General features: G+C 42.4%; 1 protein-coding gene across 6 annotated transcripts in view; it reads right to left on the bottom strand.

The window, feature by feature from the left end:
- The window catches only part of atg4da (autophagy related 4D, cysteine peptidase a), a 46,712-nt gene extending 21,205 nt beyond the window's left edge, over positions 1-25,507 (bottom strand). Inside the window, exons 1-6 of one of the 6 annotated variants that reach the window (XM_072248537.1) lie at positions 25,330-25,507; positions 12,220-12,434; positions 7,161-7,469; positions 4,589-4,672; positions 4,259-4,486; positions 645-1,008 (exon numbers count right to left, since the gene is read on the bottom strand). In XM_072248537.1, coding sequence (XP_072104638.1) covers positions 645-1,008; positions 4,259-4,486; positions 4,589-4,672; positions 7,161-7,377 — 893 coding nt within the window. In that variant the 5' untranslated portion in view covers positions 7,378-7,469; positions 12,220-12,434; positions 25,330-25,507. Of the gene's footprint in view, positions 1-644; positions 1,009-4,258; positions 4,487-4,588; positions 4,673-7,160; positions 7,470-12,219; positions 12,435-24,842; positions 25,155-25,329 lie in introns of those variants that run through there. The other 5 variants (XM_072248535.1, XM_072248533.1, XM_072248536.1 and 2 more) reach the window with 5 other exon arrangements.
- Between the last annotated feature and the right edge of the window lie 1,268 nt (positions 25,508-26,775).

Below are 26,775 nucleotides of genomic sequence, written 5' to 3'. Positions count from 1 at the left end.
GTTGATTGAATGGCCTAATTCTGTGATGGCTTAAGGACTAAATTCCCAAAATGCTGAAACTGAATTAACGATAAGGTCAGGTAAAGTAAGAGTCATACAGCACAGAAACACCATCACCACTTCAGCCCACCATGTCCACACCAACCAACATACTTGTCTATCTATCCACTTGATCCATAGCCTACACTGACTCAGATACTTATCAAGATGCTTCTTTAAGTTTTGAGTACCTGCCTTCACTAATTCCTCAGTCAAATCATTTCAGATTCCAACCAGTCAGTATGAAATAATTCCCCCTCAGATACCTTCACCTCACACTAAGCCCCTCTTGCTTAAGAGAAGCCCACCATGAAAAAAAAGTACTACCATCTATCCCATCCATCCCCTTATAATATTGCATACTTCTATCAGGTCACCTCCCAGCCTCCTCTGCTAAGGGGAAAAAAATCCAGATCATGCAGTTACTCCTTATAGCTGAAATACTCCAATTAAAGCAACATCCTGGTGAATCTCCTCTGCTACCTCCCCGGGATGCTTATATCTTTCCTATATTACCTTAGCATTACTTTGGACACTCTGAACATTGGAAATGTGCTACATAAATACACCTCTCCCTTCGCTACAGTTGCAGAGGCTTTACTTACTTGATTATATGTGCTACAATTGATGGGCCATACCAGTCTCCTGCCTTCTTCCCAGAGCTCTTGCCATATTCTACAAGCTGATGTACCCCAAAGGGGGCCTTGGGGTGATCGCCAAACCAGGAAATGATTTTGCGGTGCTCCCCCTCTTCTTTGTCCATTTTGGAAGAGTTAGGGTTGTCCAGTCTCAATGTTCGTGCACGTGCTTGTGTGACTGTGGAACCTCGGGCATGCCAGAGGCTTCTACTCCTGTCCAACTGTGAGCTGAAGACATCAAAGTTTGACCAGTTGGTAATGCTGGATTGAGATGGCGATCTGGGTTCAGCTTCTGACTCAACAGAGAGTAACACATCAGGCCATGTCCAATCTAAAAGAAAGGAGGGCATTTAAAACCACCACTATCAATACTAACTTCATCCCATGTAGCAAGTGTTTAAGCCATAAAGGTGGAAAATGATAGAAATTATCAGTTCAAATAGCATCCATGGAGCCCAACCTTTTACCCGAATGGAAAATCATTAGAAATAGGTTAGTTAACAATTCAAAGAGCCGAAACAAAGGGGAAAGTGGTAGGTTTGGGAGAATGCAGGAAAAATAAATATTGAAAGAACAATCAGCAAACATGAAAGAAAGCAAAAATAAAACCTGTCAAGAAAGAAAATAATAAAGGGCTTTGAGGAGTTTCAAATGGGAACAATAACTGGCTTCTAAAATTGGTGAACTCATTGTTCAGTATGGTAGACCATAATATCCCTCATCGAAAGGCTTAATTGAGTTTTGTTGGAGCTGTGCAGAGAGGACAGAAAGAACACAGGACAAAAAAAAGTCATGGCAACAGCCCACCCTCTTTTATTACCCAAAGTGGTAACTTGGCATGAGAAAGAAAAAGACACAAGCAATTATACAGTGGGAAGGAGAGTCACCAACCAAGGATGGTGTTGTTTTCACCAAGAATGGTTTGGTACTGACCAGGAGCAACATTACCTTTTGGACTAGGAATTGTAGAATTTTTTATTGCTAACTTCAACAGCAAATAAAGATTTAGACCGGCATCTTCTACGGCAAAATTCTATGAATTAAGGAGACAAGTACAGTGCATTCTGGTTAATTGGGTCATCGGTTAATCGGGCAGCCACTTATATGGGACAACCCTTAAAGAACAAACACTAATTGAGAAAATAGCCGAGATTCCCTTCATTTATTTGGGACACTGCCACATAATTGGAACAGGAGTCTTGCTGAACCATTTCTAACTAGCGTCAGTCGTGTGAACTTGTGTGGCCGTTAGACACTACACAGTGCTTAGAGCAAACAATTTTAAATACCGTCAGTTGCGTGTGTTTGTGTTCAAAAAGTAGTGATGTCTGTCACTGATCGTTGGTGAAAAGTAAAGATTTAGAATTGCTTTGCTCACTGTGGTTTCAAGCATTCAGGCTCAGAAATGGCCAGCAGTGAAAATGAAATGATTTCATTACTTCAACAAGCTAGACACTATGATGAATTTGAAGATAATGACAATCATTTTGAATGTTAAAAAAAAAAGTGAAGATTTTAGAGCAGGGGTTCATGGCATAAAAAAGATTGGGAACCCCTGATTTAGAAGATGCAATTATCAAAAGCATTGTATGATGGAAGTCCATTATTTGTGCTGATTTTGTTCAGCTACAGTCAATCAAAAGAACACAGAAGCATCTTAGATAACTGTCTTATCTGATGATGACAGTGAAAACTGTGGTGAGAAAGTATTTAAAGTGGAAAAGCCGTTGCACTGGTTCAGTTCCATTCTCTCAACCCCAGAAGTCCAGACCCAATGGTATGAGTAGTCGTCACAGGCTGAGGTCTTCCGTAGTTGCAGTGGATAACCAGGACTTCTGCCCCTTCACCCTCCACCGCCTTCTTGGCTGTTGGATCTCACTGTTGATCTCATCCACTTAGTCCACTGGAAGTTGACTTTTCATGCTAGGACAGGCATGTCCCCATTTTCCCTGGATATGAGGTCCACCATCTACTCTCACCTAGTAGAAAATCTTTCCTACCACATGTAATACACATCTACAAGTTTATCTCTGTACAACAGGAGAACACACATCACAGTACAATAGACTGCATTATTATTTTGTACATTATTGCACACTGGTAAACTATTGTGTATATTATTATTCTGTACTTCATTATTAGCTAAGTCTGCACACTACTAAGTGTGTTTTTAAATGTTGCTGCTGTAACAAAAGAATTTTGCACTCGGGGCCAGTCAAGTATTTATTATTATTAGCCTGTCTGACAGATTGGTATTCTGTGCTGTGGCCACTGTTGCATGCAAACAGCTACTTGGAGCCACAGATGAGTGAGAGTTGAGTGTCCGGTGGGGACCAAAGGTGAGTAAACGGCCCAGAACGGACATGCCAGAGATACTACCCTCCCTAGACATCTCATACACCTGATAAATTCCTCCATTGATAGCTATTAGGAACTACAAAACAGTTTTATAGTACCTTAGTAGCACTGACAGTGTTCTAATTTGTTCAGTATTTCATTTAAATACATCATTTGTTACTCAGTTAAATGGTAGTTTGCCTTTTTTATACTTTTAACTATTTCCATGAAACTTCAGCTAATTGGGGCAGCCGTTTAATTGGGCCAAATTGCACTGCTTCTGAAGTGTTCCAATTAACCAGAATCCACTGTATTCAAATGCATTCAATTCTGAAGCTCACCTCATATGTAGAAAGTTAAGTTGAAGTTTACTTACAAGTTGATTTCAAATCATTAATTTGGTTCATTCCTTCAGGATCTCCCAAACTCTTCACTATTTGGCTTTCATATCTTGCGATATGCTGACAGAATTGAGGTGAAAGCACACGCTATAATGTGGGCAAGTGCATTACCTGTCAGATTTATTTCTAACGTTTGGTCTGTATTGTTAGTTGGTGATCACAACTGGGCAAGCAACTAGGGCTAGAGTTTGACTTTGTACCTTGGAACGTGCAAAAGAATACATCAGACAGGAATACTTACTGGGTTTGTATACTCTGGAATTTAGAAGGCTAAGAGGGGATCTTATTGAAACATACAAAATTATTAAGGGATTGGACACGCTGCAGGCAGGAAGCATGTTCCCGCTGATGGGTGAGTCCAGAACCAGAGGCCACAGTTTAAGAATTAGGGGTAGGCCATTTAGAATGGAGTTGAGGAAAAACTTTTTCACCCAGAGAGTGGTGGATGTATGGAATGCTCTGCCCCAGAATGCTGTGGAGGCCAAGTCTCTGGATGCTTTCAAGAAAGAGATGGATAGAGCTCTTAAAGATAGCAGAATCAAAGGTTATGGGGATAAGGCAGGAACTGGATACTGATAGTGGATGATCAGCCATGATCACAGTGAATGGTGATGCTGGCTCGAGGGGCCGAATGGCCTACTCCTGCACCTATTGTCTATTGTATTGTCTAACTGCAGATTGATACTTATAGGAAAGGAAATGTATGTAGAAGGAATGATGTTCATCAGTAAAGCAGCAGATAGGCAGGCTTTCATTTCTCAGACGCTGAACAATAAAGGTAGGTACATGGTGACTGATTGTCACTCCTCAATAGTCATCAGAAGATAAAGACAACAAACTTACTTCGAGACAGGAGATGAACAAGGAGTCCCTGAGCGAGGAGCATCTGCCCACTGCGCAGCATGCAACCCCAGCCACAATCCGTGGTCCAGATAGAACCCTCCAGCTGCGGGAATTCACGGCGGTACGTCAACCAGATCCGAGAGCCAAAGTCCTTCCGGAACAAGTCCACCGCTGCAGAAGCAGCATTCTGGTTGTCTCGTGCCTCACAACCGGTGTCTGCTGGATCAGCTGATGGGAAGGAAACAGGACAGTTTTGTTATGAGTAGTTCTAACAGCCATCGATGGTTAAAACATCACAAAGTGTTCCAGACACATAAATGCACAAATTACCTTTCGACTCAAACTGGTAGCACCGGCCCAGCAGAAAAATTGGGGAAGTTTTGCTGAAATTTGTTCTCCCTTTCACTACCCAACCTACAGAGACATCAGTTAGTACAGCTGGTTCTTAAAAGATAATTTTTATATATCATGTGCTGGCATCATGCAGAAAAAAGGGAAAAATATTAACAGTGATTACACAATACAACTGAATCATCAGCAAAAACACAGCAGAATTGCTTTGGAAACTCTCTGACCCTCAGATCTGGTTAATATGCTACCATTAAGTGCCAAGGTTGAAAGCGCATTAAATCTCACTAATGTGTATGCACTGAATTCACTGTCAGGCTTTCCATGCCAGTTTCCTGACCACAATCACAGTATACACAGAAAAAATATTTAACTGTAAACACCAAAAACTGAAGCAAAGTCCTGCTATAAAAGAATTTCCAATATATCAAGCCTTACAGATCCGTCAATAGAGCTTGCCAGCCATTTTTGCTTACCCATTTATTTATTGAGATGCTGCACAGAGTAGGCCCTGCCGGCCCTTTGAGCCACACCATTTAGCAGCCCCCTGATTTAATCCTAGCCTAAACATGGGACAATGAACAATGACCAATTAACCTAGCAACCGGTAATTCTCTGGACTACAGAAGGAAACTGGAGCGCCCAGGGACAACCCTGGCAGTCATGGGGAGAAGGTACAAACTCCTTACAGACAGCTGTAGGAAGTGAACCTGAGCCGCTGGTACTGTAGAGCATTGTGCTAACCACTACGCTACCATACCACCCCAGCAAGTATTTCCTTAATCTATTCGTAGTCCCCATTTCTGATTCATGTCCCATTACACAGCTGACATCAGTTTCCACAAGCATACTGGCAATACTCAGCTCTAAGTAATTATCATTTCCTCTCCCAGAATCTCCACATTGTCTGATTGTTTCTAACATCTGATGAGCAACATCTTCCACCAAATAAATAAATAATTAGCAAAACTAAGTCTTTCTGTCTCTATCACAAAATCTATTTTTTAGTCACTGGCTCCACCAGTCTGATCCAAGATTGAATCAGACTGTTTGCAACCTTGATATCAAAAATGACTGAATTGAACTTGACTGTATGGCCAGTACCACAACGAGATACCCATCTCACTACATTGTCTGAACTAGTCCCTGTCTCACCTCAACAGCTGCCGAGACCCTCATTCGCACCTTTGTCACCTTGACATGACCAATCCAACAGCCTCCTCCCTTCTGTCACTCCTCAAACTTGAAGTCCCTGCAGTGCACCATCGAACTTTCATCAAATACTCATCCATCCCTATTCTTACTAAGCTACCAGATAAACAACAATTTTTAAATTCTCAGCCATTTTCAAATCCCCTTCATAGTGCACGCCTTCCTTTCAACTGGACCCAGACTAATAGTTCTCTGTGATATTCATGCTCCTTAAATCGCGACACACTGCTCAGCCTTCAAAGCAATTGCTTTGCCACTGGCAGTAACTTCTTCAGCTGTCGCACTTTAAGCATTCCCCACCCAAACCTCATTTTTACCAACCGATAACTAAGCCTTATACTAATTTTCCTATTACTTACATGTCAAAGTGCTTCTACGAGGCACTTTGGGATGTTCTGTTGTACACACATATACTGAGTGGCCACTTTATTAGGTACAGCTGTTCACTGATGCAAATATCTAGCATGCTGACATGGTCAAAACATTTAGTTGTTGTTCAGACCACACATGAGAATGGGGAAGCAGTGTGCCTGTGACCATGGAATGATCGTTGGTGACAAACCGGGTGGTTTAAGTATCTCAGGAACCGCTGATCTCCTGGGATTTTCACGTTCAACATTCTCTAGCGTTTATAGAGAATGGTGCAAAAAAACAAAAAAAAAATGCAGTGAGCGGCAGTTCTGTTTGGCAAAAGCGCCTTGTTAATAAGAAAGGTTCAGAGGAGAATAGCCAGACTAGTTCAAGCTGATATGAAGGCGACAGTAACTCAAATAACCACGTGTTACAATCGTGGTGTGCAGAAGAGCATCCTTGAATACATAACATGTCCACCCTTGAAGTGGATGGGCTATAGCAGCAAAAGACTGCACAGGCTTGCACTCCTGGACCTAATAAAGTGGCCACTGAGTGTAAATACAAGCTATCAGAGACCATTAGGGCAGGAATGATCAGTTGGTATCAATATAATGTTGACTAAATATCTTGTATCTGCTGTTAAACTGGGAATCATGACAACCACCTAAAAAAGGTATTGGAGCTCAGTAAATATACAACAGCAATAAAAAGGTAATAATATTAAAAGTGATTACACAATATAACTTAATCATTAGCAAAAACACAGCAGAATTGTTTTGGAAACTCTCTGACTCTCAGATCTGGTTAATATGCTATCATTAAGTGCCAAGGTTGAAAACGCATTAAATCTCACTATTGTGCACGCACTGAATTCACTATCAGGCTTTCCATGCCAGTTTCCTGACAGGACAAGACAGAATGGGAAATAGCGTAAGAAACACTGCACTGAAGGTCTGGGAAGAATTCCATCTGCTGATAGTACCCTCACCATATTTGACATTGTTCCAGGCTGTCATCAGCTTAACTTTAATCTTGTCCACATCAACTGATTCATTCTGTTGGGATTTCTCTGGCAAATCATAATGGCCATTCCAGCTGTTCTCTTGCTCACTGGTGCCTGGGTGCAGTCGGCTCTTTGTATCTGTGGGAGTCAAGTCTTCCTGGCTCTGGATGTACTGAACGGAGGAAGGCGAGACAGAATTCATTGGTCATGTAGTTATTGTCAGAAGACACAGCATTGGTGAGCAGGGCATTGATCCTTTTGCCTCCTGGCCATTTGAATTAAAGCAAGGAAATCCTAGAAAAGGGAAAGAATATACACAAGAATTAGCAAAAGCATAGCAATTAAAACATTCTAAGTGACAGATCTACACTCAGCAGGCAATTATTAGGTACAGGAGTGGAATCTGAGTGGGATCTTTTGCTGTTGTAACCCATTTATTTCAAGGTTCAACATGTTGTGCATTCCAACATGCTCTTCTGCACACCACTGTTATAATGCGTGTCTATTTGAGTTACTCTCACCGTCCTGTCAGCTTGAACCAGTCTGGCCATTCTCCTCTGACCTCTCTCATTAACAAGGTGCTTTTGCCCACAGAACTGCTGCTCACTGGATGTTTCCCCCCCCCCCCCCCCCCCCCCCGTTTTTCACACCATTCTCTGTAAGTTCTAGAAATTGTTTTGTGCAAAAACTCCAGGAGATCAGTGGTTTCTGAGATAATCCTATCACCCTGTCTGGCAACAATGATTCCACAGTCAAATCACTTAGTTTAAATTCTTCCCCATTTTGATGTTTAGTCTGAACAAGTGAACCTTTAACCATATCAGTGCTTTTGTGCACTGAGTTGCAACCACATGATTGGCTGATTAGATATTGACATTAATGACCAGGTGTTCCAGGGTACCCAAAGAGGTGGCCACTGAGAGAATAACTCAGAGAAACACACAGTAGGCTAAAGGCTTGTATACCCTTGTGCTCAAAAGTTTCACTCTGACCACTTTCCCTCCCCTTTCAAATTTTGTTCTAACAATTGCAAAGTGTTTCTCTTTCACATGCTGATAAGCTATCTCTGCATACATCAGCAATACACAGTCATACACTCATAACTGAACATTACTACCACATCCAGTGCTCAGCTTCCTACCATCATTAACAGAGTATTTGTGTCTGCTGAAAGAAAACTACCTTCAAAAGTGCAAGAGTCAGAAACAAAAACTGAAAATACTCTAAACACAGCGGGGCAATAAAAACTGGGGAGAATGGATTGGATTAATCTTTAGAGCTGAAAAATGAACAGTTTTCAATTAATTACAAAGGCGGCAGGTGATGGAGGTAATAAAAGGCACAGAAATCTTAGTAAAGTGACTCCCTCTCAGAACTCAACCAATGCTGGGTGTTTGGGATCTCTGCCTCGAGATTTTAGACCATCTTTGTTTGCCTATCCTTTGAGCAAATCACCCACAGAACAATATAGCTGGTTAGTGCAGGGGGTGCAACAATGAATGCAGAAATTCATCTCAAAGGCTTACGTTTATGATCCACACTGATCTCTCCTTTCTAAATCTTTTTATTAATTTTTCAAAATTATAAACTCAATAACGAAGTTGGTACAAAGAGATTGGAATAATGTTCTTCAGTATATATAAAATGAATTTTAAGTAACATAGATATAAAAGACTTCCAAACTCATAATGAGATTAATCATTAAAAAAAGAAATAAAAAGAAAAATATATAAACCAAAAAAAACCCCAAAAGTAAAAGAGAAAAAAAACCAAAAAAAAGCAAAACAGGGCTAGACCAACAGCTTGTATCAGACACGTTCAATAATGTCATTAACTCCACACCTCTCATCATATAATTTAAGTTTAGAAAAAAGATTCGGAAAGGTCAGATTTACACTGATCTCTCCACCTTACCCTGATGAAGGATCTCAGCCCAAAACTTCGACTATTTATTCCTTTCAATAGATGCTGCCTGACCCACTGATTTCCTCCAGCTTTTTGTGTGTAACCCCACTATTTCTTCCTTTTCAATGCATCTATGCTTTTCAACTCTAGTTAAAAGCTTGTTGGGAGTTTCATCTGTTAAGGATTCAAGAGTTATGAAATTATGTGAGTATAGCAGACATTAATTAAATGAGAGCCAATTTTCAGTTCTTATTGTAAATCGAAAGCAGTAATGAGTTTGAAGTTAAAAGGACAATGTTGTAAATAAATAGTACCCTCTACAGAGAACAGGCTGCTGCCTACTTTGATATGGTTTGTAAAGTGACCATGACATATTCTAGTATGCATCAGCCAATTGCAAGACTGAGGTTATGTTAATTGGCTACATCAAACCAGGCAACACAGGACAAGTTACTTTTCACCACTGTGGCCAAGTCCGATGAAACTTATAGACCAGACTGACATCACTTAGCACATCAAATACACTCAGAGGCATGTTTGCTCAATCGATAGGGATATTTGTGTACTTGAGCCAGTCCTTACAGCATTAACTTTGTGTACCTGGGATCTCTGCCTCAGAGCTTTTAGGACGCCCTTGTGAATTAGTTTGTCACAGCAAAGATGTTTGAACCTTCAAAGGTGCCCCCCCCACCATTGTAGATATTCAAATGAACGGCAGCACTGTCATACTCAAAATATTGAAGTAAACAATTCTAACTGTAGAAATTGTATTGCATGAACTGCTGTTTCCTTTGACCTTAAAGGTATAAAAAATGTGATATCCTTTGAGTTTCGGAGACTCTACCTAAAGGGTCCTCTAAAGAATGTCTGCTTGTTATAATAAACATGGATTTTACACCAGCTTCAGTGTCTCTCCAGCGCCTAAGATAAAAATCACACCATTTGAGGGCATGATCTCTCACCAAGCTTCAATGACTATGTTTCATGTGAATATGTTACTGTCATTTATGGTCTCTCGCATTGGATTTATTAGGATTAACCTGTCTTTCTACATCTAGCAAACAAACCTGTACTTCACCACTTTGTGACCACTGCAAGTTAACTGACAACAGCAATCACTCCATTTGAATGTCATCCACTTGCTGCTGACTTACTACAATGATGTGTGTTCCTGGGCTTGATAGCCTCCTCTCCCTTGATAGTATCGCAGCACTTCTCTGAAACGCACTGTGGGGAATTGTATACTATGCGCTATTTTTAAAGATTTGATGCCCAGGACCCATCGTGCTCCACTTCCACCATTAACCCATCTAACCTGCTCTGAAATATTAACATGGTCTAATTTGTAATTCTGTATTATATTGCACTGCCTTGAAACCTTCTTTAAAAAAAACTCTGGTTCTCAATGGTTCCATTTAAAATCAGAGAATGTTTACAGTATATAACCTGAAATTCTTGCTCATCACAAACATCCATGAAACAGAAGCAAGCCCCAAAGAATGAATGACAGAAAAACATTAGAACCCCAAAGCCCCCACCCTCTCACTCACAAGCAGCAGCAGAGCATCAAGCCTCCCTCCAACGCCCCCTTGTTCCAGCAGGACTACCACACAAGCAATAACAAAGCCCCCAAAAAGAGACCCCATTATTCACCCAACAACTCAACATGCCACAGACTCACTCTCTCACTCACTAACAAGGTGTCACCCTTTGCGCAGTGAGAGGGGTGACTAACAGCTCGCTGTTTCCATGTTAAGTCTGAAGTGACACTTATTCGAGCTCACTCAACTCCAGAACCAGCAGACTCTCGCCCTGCCCACCCCTATCAAGAGAGAGCTCTCTGTCCTAGAAGTGCTAAGTTTAACTTTGTAACATTGTCACCTTGCTCCAGAGCATCAGCCAGTAGAAAATAAATATTGGTTTAATCCATGTCTTAGCCAATCACCATTATAAATGCTACAAACCATCTATATTCTACAGAAAACCATAGGAAGGACAACATATGTGTACTTTCTCTCAGAGGGTTATGAACCTTTATAATTCTTTAGCTTAGAAAAAGTGGAGGGCAAGTCGTTGAATATATTCACTCAGAAAGAAATATTTTTGAACTACAGGAGAGTGAAGAGTGGTGGGAAAGTCAGTAAAGTAGACAAAACCAAGGTCAGATCAGCAATGGTGAAGCAGGCTCGAGGGGTCACATACACACTCCTGCTACTATCTCATGTTCTTAAAAGCTGCAATATGACGGGATCATCATCTATGCCATATAATGCACCATCCTGATCTGTCACTAAATTCAAATGGTTGAATAATATTCAGATTTCATTATCCAAAAGCATTGTGCAATTGCAATCGCAATACACGCCGGTAGGCACTCAAATTCAACAACCTACTTTAGAAAACAAAGTGTGCCTTCTGACGCCATCAGTCAAATAACAAGTTCCACAAGATGTTTGGGACAAAAATGCCTATGAATAAATTCCAAAGATTTTAAATACAATAGTCACAAGCCATTTGTTTTCAGTAAGTATAATCAGCCTATGGAGTTATATGACAAAAGTTAAGGACATAGAAGTTACTCAGTAGTCAACAATGTACTGGTTAAAATGCAAAATTTTCAGAACGCTGGAAATGTGAAAACAAAACGGAAAGTTTGGAGATGTTTAACAAGTCAAGTTGAAGTTTAATTGTCATTCAATCATACATGGATACAGCTAAACAAAATGGTGTTACTCCGGGGCCATGGTCCAAAACAGTACCAGCAATCATACACTGCACAAGGCACATATAAGACAGCAGTAAATACAGACGCACAAAAATCCAAGGATCTGAACAGTCTGCAGTCAAAGACCATATAGCTCGTGTTTTACCAAGCAAACGGGGGGGGGGGGGCACCATCTCCAGCATGGATATCACGCCACACCACACCACCTCCAGCACTCCAGTGCAGCACCCAACTCCACGCCCTCCCCTGGGCAGCGGCAAACAGGCAACACTGCAGCTTGAGGCCCAGTCCTCGCTACGACTGAGTTCCCCTGCCATTCGCCAAAAAAAACCATGGTTGAACTTGCAGCATCAGGTCTTTCTTGCTACCAAAAGAAAAACGACTAAGATGATCACTCGCTGTAAGATTGCACACCTTTCTGTCACAGGCAACGTGACGGTCTGCATCCAGTCCAGCTCCTACAGTTTCTCTGGCAATGAGCAACTCACTGATGGGGTAGTTCTTAATATCCAGCAGGGTCTTGCGATCGCAAAATATATTTTTAACGAAAGACAATAAGTCCTTTGGCTGACTCCATAGAAGCCACTATGCCCAAGTGTGCTGCCAGCTCACCGCAAGTCATGCAGCTTCTGTGAGGAAAGAAACAGGTATTGGTTCAGTTCAACAGCTTTTCCATCAGAAATAGTTCTTCTAATAAAGAAGTCTCTCAGCAGTAAACTCTTTTTTCAGAGACACTTGGACCGGTTGTATATTTTCAGCTTTTCGTGTAGAACATTTAGAATATAAAGGAACTGAAGAGCATTTTTTGTATCTTTTAAAATGTGAAGCTTAACAGCACACTACTACCCAGTTATCACAGTCAGTTTCAAACTGAGAGGAGATCTTGTACAGGTGTCCCCCGCTTTTCGAACGTTCGCTTTCCGAAACCTCACTGTTAAGAAAGACCTACATCAGTTCCCTGTTTTTACTGTAACGAAAAAAGGCAGCACGTGGAAAAAAAAATCAGCGCGCGATAAAAGGCAGCACGCCGTGCACCCCGAGCAGACGCTCTCCCCCAGATTCGGAACTGCATTCTCGCCGGCATTGCTTAAACACGTGTCTGTGAGCAGCTGTTTGCAAGATGAGTTCTAAGGTATCCGAAAAGCCTGAAAGAGCTCGTAAGGGTGTTACACTTAGCGTAAAACTAGACATAATTAAGCTTTTCGAACGTGGTGAACCAAGTAAGGACAAAGTGAGTTTGGCTTGTGGAAGTTGTTGAAGAGGTTTTGGCATCACATGACCAAGAACTGATAGATGAAGAGCTGATGCAATTGGAAGAGGAAAGGAAAACAATCAAAACCGAATACAGTAGCAAACAGACCGAAGGTGAAGTCGTCCAGGAACTGAACGTGAAGCAACTGCGTGAGATTTTCACTTCAATGATAAAAGTACAACTTTAATTTTGAAAGGGTACATAGGTTTATGGGATATTTGCAAGATGGTTTGAGTGCTTACAAAGAACTGTATGATAGAAAAATGCGCGAGGCTCAGCAGTCAAGCAAGTCTTCCACATCAGCCACAGCAGACGAAGAACCTCGAACTTCGACATCGAGGCGGGCAGTCATAGGAGAAGACGAGCTGCCTGCTCTAATGGAAAAAGACGACGATGAGATGACACCCCAGTGTCCCACCACCCCAATCCCCAGTCAGATACCGATTCGCAGAGAATGCAGTGGTAGACGGGAGGCACACTGCACATCTTTAAGAAAAAAGCCGAAATAAATAAGCTAATTAATTAGGTGCCACCGGGCACGTAATTGTCGGCCCAGATCAGAGGCGATTGTCAACTGTGTTGTCGCTGATCTGGGCCAACATTTACGGGCCGGGCGGCACCTAATTAATTAGCATGTTTATTTCGGCTTTTTTCTTAAAGATGAGCTCGATGCATCCTGGCTACCACTGCACCCCTGCATGCTTCGCGCATCGGTATCGGTTCACTGCCCGGAGGGTAGGGGCCACTGCACCACCCCAACCTGTGACGACTCAGCCTAACACACCATCATCAGTGTGCTTGGTGCTGTCCCAATTCCGGTAAGTGATACTACACTGTACATACATTATTTATACTTTATATCGGCTGTGTATTTTTACATGTTATTTGGTATGATTTGGCAGCTTCATAGCTTATAGTTTACTGGAGAGAGTGTTTTGCCAACAGTGCTTGCGTGAGATTTTCTGCTGACGGCGCTTGCGTGAGATTTTCGTTGCGGGAACAGTGCAGGCAATTGTTGTAGAGAAGTATTTCTACTTTATATAGGCTGTGTATTTATCATATCATTCCTGCTTTTACTGTATGTTACTGTTATTTTAGGTTTTATGTATTATTTGGCATGATTTGGTAGGTTATTTTTGGGTCTGCGAACGCTCACAAAATTTTCCCATATAAATAAATGGTAATTGCTTCTTCGCTTTACGACATTCCGGCTTACGAACCGTTTCATAGGAACGCTCTGCCTTCGGATGGCGGGGGAAACCTGTATAAATAGGTTTAGATTAAGCAATGGAAACACATTCTGCATATTCAGCCCATTCAGTGTACGGAGCTTGGAAATTCTTGGGAAATTCATCACAAAAGATAGAACCCAAACAATATTTTACATGCCAGCTGATGCCAACAGAATTTTAAGAACTATAACAGAATAAAACAGAAGTTTAAGAACTACAACAGTCTTGATGAAGGGTCTCGGCCCAAAATGTCAACTGTTTATTCATTTCCATAGATGCTACCTGAGCTGCTGAGTTCCTACAGCATTTTGTGTGTGTTGTTTTAGAATAGCAGTGGTGCTGACTGATGCAAAGAGCCAAACAAAAGCCGCTACTGTCACCAACAGGAAAAGTATCAGATTCAGATACTATCTAGTTTCAATGGTACAAAGTAGTGTTGCAAGACTGCTGTGGTGGGAAGCGTTGCAGTAAACTGCCAGTGAAAGAGCCACTGCTTATGGCAGCAGAACCAACAATCTGCAGCTGCAAATATGTATGAATAATCAATCTGTCAGTGTTTATTTGCACACCAGGTATATAGTGATATGGTTGGAGCATCGACAATGTTTATACTTTAAGGTCCAGTGCTGACAAAGTAAGCTGATATGCATGTTAATGGAGAAGAATCAATTAGGAATGAGAGCACAGGGCATGAATTGGGCATTGGATCAATATAATTATGGACATGGATAGTATTGACCAAAAGGAAAAGCGATTCATAACAAGGAATTAGTTATTATACCCCACAGCATTGGAGAGGATAGGTAATAAAGCACCGCAAAGCCCTCTTACGTGGAACAATTAATAGTGATAAATAGGATATCTTAAAAGATCCTATCGCTTCCACCTCCACCACTGCCGCCAGCAGCCCATCCATGCACTCACCACACTCTGCGTAAAAAACTGACTCCTAACATCTCCTCTGTACCTACTTCCAAGCACCTTAAACCTGTGTCCTCTTGTGGCAGCCATTTCAGCCATGGGAAAAAGTCTCTGACTATCCACACGATCAATGCCTCTCATCATCTTATTGTTACGAACCCACAGATTTCACTTACTGTGGATTGTTATCTTAAGAGTACCTCAATGAGGTGGGACTATGATGTTCACTGACTGATGGCAGCTTGTTTAAAACAAGGACACAGACAGTCATGGGGGAGGGGGAGAGAGGGAGGGGGAGAGAGGGAGGGGGGAGGAGATGGGGAGGGGGAGGAGATGGGGAGGGGGAGGAGATGGGGAGGGGGAGGAGATGGGGAGGGGGAGGAGATGGGGAGGGGGACACTGATGAAACTTCAGCTTGTCACTGCGATGGTTCCAAACTCTCTTATGCCCACAAGGGTGGGTTAAATATCTGCACACGGTGCACTACGAATGGGTGTCTTTCACTTCGTGTAATCCAAAGGAGTGGATTTTGTTTGGGAGACCACTTATGTGTTACCCCTTGCCTGGGTATGTTGTGTGGCAACCCCTTGAAGACGATATCCCTGTGACAGATCACTTCCGGAGATAACTCATATGTGGATTCTCGATCTACAGTGACTGTTATCTCATTTTACCATCATGGAATCTGTGGAATACTTTTGTTTACCTGTGAAATTTGACGTAACCACCTATTCTCTACGTTTCACCCTGGATTACAAATACCTCTCTCCTATCATATATTCTGTGGATGAACTGAACTTTCCTACCTTACCATCTCAAGACTCTAAACTTTGTTTCCCCAAGCTTAACTTAGTTTGGGAGCTATACCACACACATATATACACATCACACTGTTAACACCTGTTTATCTTGGTTAAGTTACAATATTGTAAGTAGATACTAATAAAGATAGTGGTTTTAACATTAAAACCCGACTCAGTGTGAAACCTTTTGCTGCTGGTTTATTTCTAAAGGTTACAGTATGTAACATTATATACCTCTATCAGGTCACCTCTCATCCTCTGTCACTCCAAGGAAAAAAGGCCGAGTTCACTCAACCTGTTTTCATAATGCATGCTCCCCAATCCAGGCAACATCCTTGTAAATCTCCTCTACACCCTTTCTATGGTTTCCACATGCTTCCTGTAGTAAAGCAACCAGAACTGAGCACAGTACTCCAAGTGGGGTCTGACCAGGGTCCTATATAGCTGCAACATTACCTTTCGGCTCCTAAACTCAATCCCACGATTGATGAAGGCCAATACACCATATGCCTTCTTAACCACAGAGTCAACTTGCGTAGCAGCTTTGAGTGTCCTATGGACTCGGATCCCAAGGTCCCTCTGATCCTCCACACTGCCAAGAGTCTTACCATTAATACCATATTCTGCCATCATATTTGACCTACCAAAATGAACCACTTCACACTTATCTGGTTTGATCCCATCTACCACTTGTCAGCCCAGTTTTGCATCCTATCAATGTCTTGCTGTAACCTCTGACAGCCCTCCACACTATCCACAACACCTCCAACCTTTGTGTCATTAGCAAACTTACTAACCCATCCCTCCACTTCAACCAGGTCATTTATAAAAATCACGAAGAGTAAAGGTCCCAGAACAGATCCCTGAGGCTCACCACTGGTCCCCAACCTCCATGCAGAATATGACCCGTCTACAACCACTCTTTGCCTTCTGTGGGCAAGCCAGTTCTGGATCCACAAAGCAATGTCCCCTTGGATCCCATGGCTCCTTACTTTCTCAATAAGCCTTGCATGAGGCACCTTATCAAATGCCTTGTTGAAATCTATATACACCACATCTACTGCTCTTCCTTCATCAATGTGTTTAGTCACATCCTCAAAAAATTCAATCAGGCTCGTAAGGCACGACCTACCCTTGACAAAGCCAATGACTATTCCTAATTATATTATACCTCTCCAAATGTTCATAAATCCTGCCTCTCAGGATCTTCTTCATCAACTTACCAACCACTGAAGTAAGACTCACTGGTCTATAATTTCCTGGGCTATCTCTACTCCATTTCTTGAATAAGGGAACAACATCCGCAACCCTCCAATCCTCCAGAACCTCTCCCGTCCCATTGATGATGCAAAGATCATCACCAGAGGCTCAGCAATCTCCTCCCTCACCTCCCACAGTAGCCTGGGGTACATCTCATCCAGTCCCGGTGACTTATCCAACTCGATGCTTTCCAAAAGCTCCAGCACATCCTCTTTCTTAATATCTACATGTTCAAGCTTTTCAGTCTGCTGCAAGTCATCACTACAATCACCAAGATCCTTTTCCATAGTGAATACTGAAGTGAAGTATTCATTAAGTACCTCTGCTATTTCCTCCGGTTCCATACACACTTTCCCACTGTCACACTTGATAGGTCCTGTTCTTTCACGTCTTATCCTCTTAATCTTCACATACATGTAGAATGCCTTGGGGTTTTCCTTAATCCTGCTCGCCAAGGCCTTCTCATGGCCCCTTCTGGCTCTCCTAATTTCTTCTTAAGCTCCTTCTTGTTAGCCTTATAATCTTCTAGATCTCTAACATTACCTAGCTCTCTGAACCTTTCGTAAGCTTTTCTTTTCTTCTTGACTAGATTTACAACAGACTTTGTACACCACAGTTCCTGTACCCTACTATAACTTCCGTCTCATTAGAACGTACCTATGCAGAACTCCACACAAATATCCCCTGAACATTTGCCACATTTCTTCCGTACCTTTCCCTGAGAACATCTGCTCCCAATTTAAGCTTCCAAGTTCCTGCCTGATAGCCTCATAATTCCCCTTACTCCAATCATACGCTTTTCTAACTTGTCTGTTCCGAACTCTCTCCAGTGCTATTGTAAAGGAGAGAGAATTATGATCACTATCTCCAAAATGCTCTCCCACTGAGAGATATGACACCTGACCAGGTTCATTTCCCAATACCAAATCAAGTACAGTCTCTCCTCTTGTATGCCTATCTACATATTGTGTCAAGAAACCTTCCTGAACACACCTAACACATTTAAACCCCTTGATCTAGGGAGAGGCCAATCAATATTTGGGAAATTAAAATCTCCCACCACGACAACTTTGATATTATCACACCTTTCCAGGATCTGTTTCCCTATCTGCTCCTCGATATCCCTGTTGCTATTTGGCGGCCTGTAAAAAACACCCAGTAGAGTTATTGACCCCTTCCTGTTCCTAACCTCCACCCACAGAGACTCCGTAGACAATCCCTCCATGACATCCACCTTTTCTGCAGCCGTGACACTATCTCTGATCAACAGTGCCATGCCCCCACCTCTTTTGCCTCCCTCACTGTCCTTTCTAAAACATCTAAAACTCGGCACTTGAAGTAGCCATTCCTGTCCCTCACATGTGTGAGTCAAGTGTTGATGCAGCTGTTCCATTAGCTCATTATTACAGTAATATTTCAATCAGTCAATGAATATCTCATGGTACCTGGGCCTCAAGTCCCATAGCTGGACTGGACGAAACAAGGGCATTGCCACAACAAAGCAAAGTTAAATTGTTAACATTCCAATGGCTACGGAGTACGGTGTTGACACAATATTGGCTCTTTGTATTGTGCATGAATCGCAAAAGGTTGGTTTGCAGGTGCAGCAGGCTATCAAGAAGCAAATGTAACACTGGCCTTCATTGCTAGAGGGATTGAATTTAACAGCAGGGAGATTATGTTGCAACTGTACAGGGTACTGGTGAGGCCATACCTGGAGTACTGTGTGCAGTTCTGGTCTCCTTACTTAAGGAGGGATATACTGGCTTTGGAGGCAGTGCAGAGGAGGTTCACCAGGTTGATTCCAGAGATGAGGGGTTAGACTTAAGGAGAGATTGAGTCACCTGGGACTGTACTCGCTGGAATTCAGAAGGATGAGAGATCTTAAAAACATAAAATTATGAATAGGATAGATGAGATTGAGGCCGGAACATTGTTTCCACTGGTCGGTGAGACTAGAACCAGGGGACATAGCCGCAAAATCCGAGGAGTAGATTTAGGATGGAGGTGAGGAGAAACTGCTTTTCCCAGAGAGTGGTGAATCTGTGGAATTCTCTGCCCAATGAAGCAGTGGAGGCTACCTCAGTAAATACATGTAAGACAATGTTGGATAGATTTTGCATGGTAGGGGAATTAAGGTTTAAGGGGAAAAAGCAGGTAGGTGGAAATGAGTCCATGGCCAGATCAGCCAGGATCTTATTGAATGGCGGAGCAGCTCGACGGGCCAGATGGCCGACTCCTGCTCCTATTCCTTATACTCTAACGTTCTTAGTCCCGCATGTATGTTTTACCTTCACGGTGCAGCAAAACCCACCCACGAGGATTGTATTTGACATCCAAGCTTGGAACACATTTACCCATTTGATGTGGTAGTCTGCGCCAAGTTTGGCAATGAGCTTGCAGAGGTTTCATCAGCAGTCGAGGTGACATCCTCAGTGCTCAGTTGCTAGTGTTTCTATCTGGGAAGGCTTGTGTTTACGTAGGCCCCCATTCGTTTGCCTCTGTACTGATTGGTTTCCCTCAAGTTGCCCTTTAAATTCTACTGGGTCGTGTTTCTAACACTAACTGGCAGTATGGAGACATGATCCACTTTCACTGATCTCAGTACATGAAGACGGAGAACACCACCCCTTTAACTGGGACACCATATTGGTTCTGGAGCAGGCAAACACGAAGAAGGCATGAGAACTTTCACAAGCGTGGTTCTCATCTGATAACTCCGTAAACAAATATTTCAAAATAAATTCCATCTACTGACCCCTAAGAGCTAAAGAAACATGAGCTAATAGAATTCAAAGGTCAACTGAAGGGGTAGCCAATCAGGTCTGAGGAAAGCAAACAGGGGCTGATACAAATGCGAGCACTCCCACGACAAAACACCCACAACTGAGCACTGAGGATATCACCTCGACTGGTGATGAAACGTCTGCAAGCTCATTGCCAAATTCGGCAAGCACCACAACATCAAGTGCCTCAGCCTGAGCTACCAATATTCACCACCATTCTAAACATTTACTTGTCCTTATGACTTAATCGGGCACTTGACTCATTTTAGTTATGATATTCTGCTTCTGTAGAGACTTGGTGTAAATATGAAGGCACATTAACCCAGGGGTCCCCAACCTTTTTTGCAACGCGGACCGGTTTCTTATTGACAATATTCTTGCTGACCAGCCAAACTGGGGGGGTGGGGTATGGTTACCAACGGACAAGAGTAGCAGTCGATTACGTTGTCTTTACCCCGAGAAAGACTACAATGACCATGAAGCCTTGCGCAGGCACCAGTGCGCATGTGTGACTTGCGTATGTGTGTATCTGCTGGTTTTTTTCTACAAATCGTTTTTGGCAATTCTGTTTGGGGGAAGGGTGTTAATCACAACCGGAATATAGGTGATAAGTGACTAATACACTCAATTTCGTTTCTAAAAGGGTTTAATCGAACAAATTTAACATTAAACACAGCACGTATTTTCCTCGCATGAATATAGTGATTTAAGTCAATTATCAGGGGAGCTTGAAGTAAGTGTTGAACGAACGTCCAGTAGAAGTGGTAGAGGCAGGTTCGATACTATCATTTAAAGAAAAATTGGACAGGTATATGGACAGGAAAGGAATGGAGGGTTATGGGCTGAGTGCAGGTCGGTGGGACTAGGTGAGTGTAACGTTCGGCACGGACTAGAAGGGCAGAGATTGCCTGTTTCCGTGCTGCAATTGTTATATGTTTATATAAAACACTTATAAGTCAATAGCATCATAACATTTTAAGTAACGTTTGGATATTAAACGCACAGCACATATTTTCCCCGTATGAACATATAAAATCATTGCAACACACCAATATCACTGAATCAGTGGGAGCCCTGGGCTTGTTTTCCTGCAACAAGACGGTCCCATCGAGGGGTGATGGGAGACAGCGATATTCGAAGGGGGTTCTTATGTCCAGTCTATTCCGCAATTTTGTTTTCATTGCATTCATCGCAGAAAACTCCACTTCGCAGCCATATGAAGTTGGAAATGGAAGCAACGTTTTCAGTGCTTTCATGGCTATCTCAAGATATTCAGCCTTGACTTTAATCCAGAATGCCGGCAGAGATGTTATGTCAAACATACTTTTCAGCCCGCCGTCATTTGCAAGCTCGAGGAGTTGATATTCTTCCCGCGCTGACATGGATGACGCGCGGGTAATGAGCTTGCGTGCATTCAAGCTCAACAGTGGCCGTGACAGGGAATGAGGAAAGGTGCAGCTGACTCATATCGCCAAATCATATCATTTCCTTGCGGCCCGGTAGCGCATGCTTTGCGGCCCGGTGGTTGGGGACCGCTGCATTAACCAATCCCAACAAGCAACATTATAATCCCAAGTTAGAAAGAGCACAGCCAAGGTTGGCAATGTCTCATCAAGGTGGAATACTGTGATAGATGCCAGGGGCCATTCATAGATACAAATATATTATGCCATACTTGCCCATTACATTTATCAACATAACTGCTGATGCAAGAAGAAGTAGTATTTTCCTGAAACAGCTCAACCAAAGAAAGACAAATATCAATAACACTTCAAGTCCTGTCGCTCCGGATACAAATATAGTCTGCATATCTTTTATGCACATATATAAATATCGATTTCTTCTTCTGGTAAATCAATTCCCCCCCCTGCCCCCATCCCTCTATTCCTCACCCTGACCTTTTACCTCTTTTCACCTGCCTATTACTTCCTCCTTGGTCCCCACCTTCCCTTTCTCCTATGCTCCACTCTCATCTCCTGTCAAATTCCTCCTTCTCCAGCCCCTTACCTTTCCCACCGCCCCCCCCATCTTCACTGATCATCTTCCAGCTCGCCTTCTTCCCCTCCTCCCCATCTTTTTATTCTGGCGGCCTCCCACTTCCTTCTCAGTCCTGAAGAAGGGTCTTGGCCTGAAACATCGACTATAGCTGCTGCCCGACCTGCTGAGTTTCTCCAGTATTTTGTGTGTGTTGCGGCAGAAATACAGTCACTTAAAATTAAATCCAATTAGACAGAGCTAGAAGTTGGCCACACATACATCCCAGCGTGTCATGATCCCCACTAGATTCTAAAACATGAACACTGCAGACTTTGACTGCACAGACAGTCTGGGTATTTTGAAGGCAGGAACATCGAGACAATGAGTATTTACCTTGGTGGTCCAATAACCAGATGTAATTGGCAAGTATGAATAGATATTTGGAGAAATTACCTTAAGCTAGGAAATTAAATACTAAATAATATTATTTAATAGATGGACTTCCTTGTGGAGAACTAGTCATTCTACAGATATGAACTCTGTGAATGTTGGATGTAACTGGGTTAATTTCAGTTTGTACCAGGACAGCCTGTTAATGTGATAGGTACAGTCAGTAACGAATTAAAATTATTTTCAGAAATAACAATACTCAAGCAAAGTAAGTTCAGTTATTACAGGTTTGAAAATGGTCGTCACTAATGACTTCATTCTTACTCTCACATAACTCGACAGAAGAAAACTTCATGCTACGTGAATTCACAATTCCATCACACTGAAAACGACGAGACAGCCACCTACTTCATCCCTGGCAGCTCAAATCTGCACCGTTTAAGAACTCATTTTACCAAATATACTTTATAACATTTGCTGAAAACTATACAAAGACATCCTGTGAGGACAGCATCAGAATCAGGTTTAATATCACCACTGGAGAATAGAAAATAACGTGCATTGTGAGATTAACGAGACTAACCTCAAATCTGAAAACATTGCGGTAGGAAAAGCTGATGAATGAAATGTACAGACTTAAGATATAATAAATACTGAACCATGGTGGGAGATAGAGCATTGAGTTTATGCTTGTTGATTTACACTGGCAGTGCTGTCAGACAGTATTAATTATTTAAATTCTTATCTTCATTTCCAAACCCATCTGTGATTTCACTCCTGTTCACTGCAGCCTCATCCAGCCCAATAACTCCGACCTCTGTGCTTTGTAGACTCAACTGACTTATCCCAGGGTTGGGAAACAAGTCCTTGATTTCCGTGCTCTAAACCTTCTTTATGCCACAAACCAATACCATTGGGCAAGGGATCTGCACACCCAGGTTGGGAACCGGATTCTTTTCTCCATGGACACTGTTCAACCAGCTAGACATTTTCCCAACACATTAGAAGAAAATATCTTAGTTATGTGCAACAGATCATGGTGTTACAATATAAAAAGCTATAAAAGCGCATGAAACCCTTCATAGCTCAGAAACTATTGTTAAGGTCTAAGAATATTTCATTAAAATAAAACATCGTGCTTACCCAATGCAGAGTTCTGTAATGATGCATGTCATTCTATCACAATAACTTTTAGATTAGATTATGAGGACACTCAGTCTTCGTTTATTGTCATTTAGAAATGCATGCATTAAAAAAATGATACAACTTCATTATCACATGACTATCACACAAATGAGCAAAAACAAAACCATATTTCTCATGACAAATTAATAGAAATTATTAATTTTTGCTAGAAAATGCCATAACTAGATTAATATTGGAGATAAATATCTCTTCCTTGTGCTACTTTAGAGGACATTTCACTCAGCCCAATTATCTTTCTGTAATGTATAGACACCATTTCTACTGACCCATTCACTCATAAATGTGGGATCTGGATCCCCCTCCCCTAAATAAATATCAAACACCTGCAGATGCCAGTAGTTTGAAATAAAAACAGAAAATGACAGAAATACTCATGTCAGGAAGCAGATGTGGAAGGAGAGTTAACCAAGTTAAATTTCTGGATATTCACTTTCCAATCTAGTATACTGAACCCGTTACATGAGAAAGTCTGCAGATGCTGGAAATCTAAAGCAACACACACACACAAAATGCTGCAGGAACTCAGCAGGCCAGGCAGGACTCCTGATGAACGGTCTCAGCCTGAACTGTTTACTGTTGGCTGCCTGCTGAGTGTCTCCAGCATTTTGTGTGGGCTACTGAATCTGTTGCTCGCTCATACTGTGGTCTCTACATTGGAGAAGCTAAAGGTACACTCGATGACTCGTAGCTGCATTTACTTTCTAAGGGATTCTAAACATCCAGTTGTCCTTCACCTTTGCTCTTTCTCTCTCCAATCTAACCTCTTTTCCATTTAGGACAAAACAAAGCACCCTACATTCCACTTGGCCACATTGCAGATGTTCAGAGTGAACTCAAAACGTTCAGCTTACCTTCTTCCTTCGTATCAAAATTGCCTACTTCGGTTGTAGGTGATTTACCCGCAACACTGATTACATTTCTCTCTTCTATAGTATGGCCTGACTTGTTGGGCATTCGTTATTCGAATTTATTACCCTCAATTGGAACACAGTTCCCTCACAATCTTCCCCCCTACAATTAATGTCTATACAAGTAGCATTTCCTGTCTACTCTGCTGGATTCTAAATCGCGGCCTTCAAAACAAAATCAAAAAATATTCTCCCACCGCAGAGAACGAAGGAATTCGTGGGTCACTTAATAACCTGTGCCAATTGCTTCATAAACGCTGTAACTACAGTTTACACGCCATCACCTGTTGTGAAACACTTACACTAAGATGTAGATGCATCGCGGTCAATATTTATATTTTTTAAAAAACGACAACTCACAGCGGAGTCCATTCGGTTACAGATGTAACTGGTTGAAGTTCATTCCGTGAAAGGAAATTAGTTGAAAGTAAGGTTGTAAATTCACCCAGATCTGCAACTGGATTGTGTAATAGGAGCTGCGAGCATCTCAAACCGCCTTGACGGTCTGGTAAACTACTCCTGGGCGCTCCACTGACAAGTAAAGTAACAAGGAGCATAAGGTGGGGAAAGTGGATGGCGCCCCCGGGCCCGCACCACAAAACTAAACGTCACCGCGTCCAAACTTATCCCCACTTTGGTGCAAGACATGATAGAGACTTCCAGGGACCAATCACAACACAGGGAAACATTTGATTAGCGGCCGAGCAGCCAATCAGCGCCTGCGGACCCACCCCTCCGCTTTGCCGTCCGGTTGCCGGAGTCAGGCTCGACAATCAGTAAATCACTCACCCTAACCCATCTCTTCCTCGTTACTTAGGGCGTGTGGTAGCTTCGTGGCGACGGTGGGAGCTTCAAACGGCTCCTTAGCCCATCGTTGGCTGGGTTTCTGCGCGGATATCAGGTTAAGGAAGCGGACAGCCGTCCCCTAACGACCATTGGCAACACGGATGTAAAGAGCGGCGCCTTCCCCCCCCCCTCTGAACTCTGCGCCGCCCCTTGCCACGACAGCGCCGCCCCGAGGCCCGGAGGAGCAGCAGCAGGCCGAGTCCACATCCACCCCCATGAACCGAGAGCAGTGTTGGCTGCAGACCAATTTAATGAATTAATTCAGCCATACCAGACACAATGAAAACAGGCTCAATAAACTGATTAGAAAGGGAACATTAGGGGGGGCTTCTTCACACAGAGAGTGGTGGGAGTATGGAATGAGCTGCCAGACGAGGTGGTAAATGCGGGTCCTTTTTTAACATTTAAGAATAAATTGGACAGATACATGGATGGGAGGTGTATGGAGGGATATGGTCCGTGCAGGTCAGTGGGACTAGGCAGAAAATGGTTCGGCACAGCCAAGAAGGGCCAAAAGGCCTGTTTCTGTGCTGTAGTTTCTATGGTTTCTAAAGGCTGGCTCTGTTACAGAAGTCAAACTGGACACTGTGGCTGTGGTAGAACAAAGGACCCTCCAGAAAATCCAGGCAATTCTGGACAATGTTTCTCACCCTCTGCAAGCCACCTTGGCTGAACAGGGGAGCTTTCAGTAATAGACTAAGACAACTGTGCTGCTCCAAAGATCTCTAGTTGAAGTCATTCTTACCCTCAGCCATTAGGCTCTATAATGAGTCAACCTGTAGCCAGGGAAGTGATGGTCCTTCTGTCCGACTGTTATTAACCTCTGTTCACCACACCCTGCTATCATCACTTCCTAGCTGGATGGTGTGAATGTGCACCCATTACTGTATAATATTATGGTCATTCTCGTATTACAATCTTATCAGTGTAAATCTTGTACATCTTATTTTTAAGGTAACTTATTTATTTTTCTCACTTTTCAAATATTTGTATATCTGTGCAAATGTAGTATTACTGCGATTTCCTTTGGGATCAATAAAGAATCTATCTGTCTTACAATTTTAGGTATTGAGTTCCACGGCTTAGAAGCATAGTTCTCAAAAAGCTGACCTGCCAATTATCTTTTGAGGAAGACTGTTTAAATTTAAGAGGCCGGCAGAAGAAAACCTGAGAGCTCGGCAGGGTTATAAAACAAGATTGATTCTGTGGTGTACTCTGATCCAGACCATTGAGAGCTTTAAAAACAGGTAAGAGACTTTAAAATCAATTCTAAAAGACAAAGAAGCCATTGCAGAGTTGTTAGTACAGGGGTGATATGTCGCCTTATCCTGGTTTTGGTTAGAAGTCGAGCAGCGGCGTTCGGAATGAGTTGAAGTTTGTCAGTAGATC

The sequence above is a fragment of the Mobula birostris genome, chromosome 32 (assembly GCF_030028105.1).
Source record: "Mobula birostris isolate sMobBir1 chromosome 32, sMobBir1.hap1, whole genome shotgun sequence".
Classification (NCBI taxonomy): domain Eukaryota; kingdom Metazoa; phylum Chordata; class Chondrichthyes; order Myliobatiformes; family Myliobatidae; genus Mobula; species Mobula birostris.
Note: the sequence above shows the minus strand (reverse complement) of the source record. Positions and strands in the feature narration are given on the sequence as shown.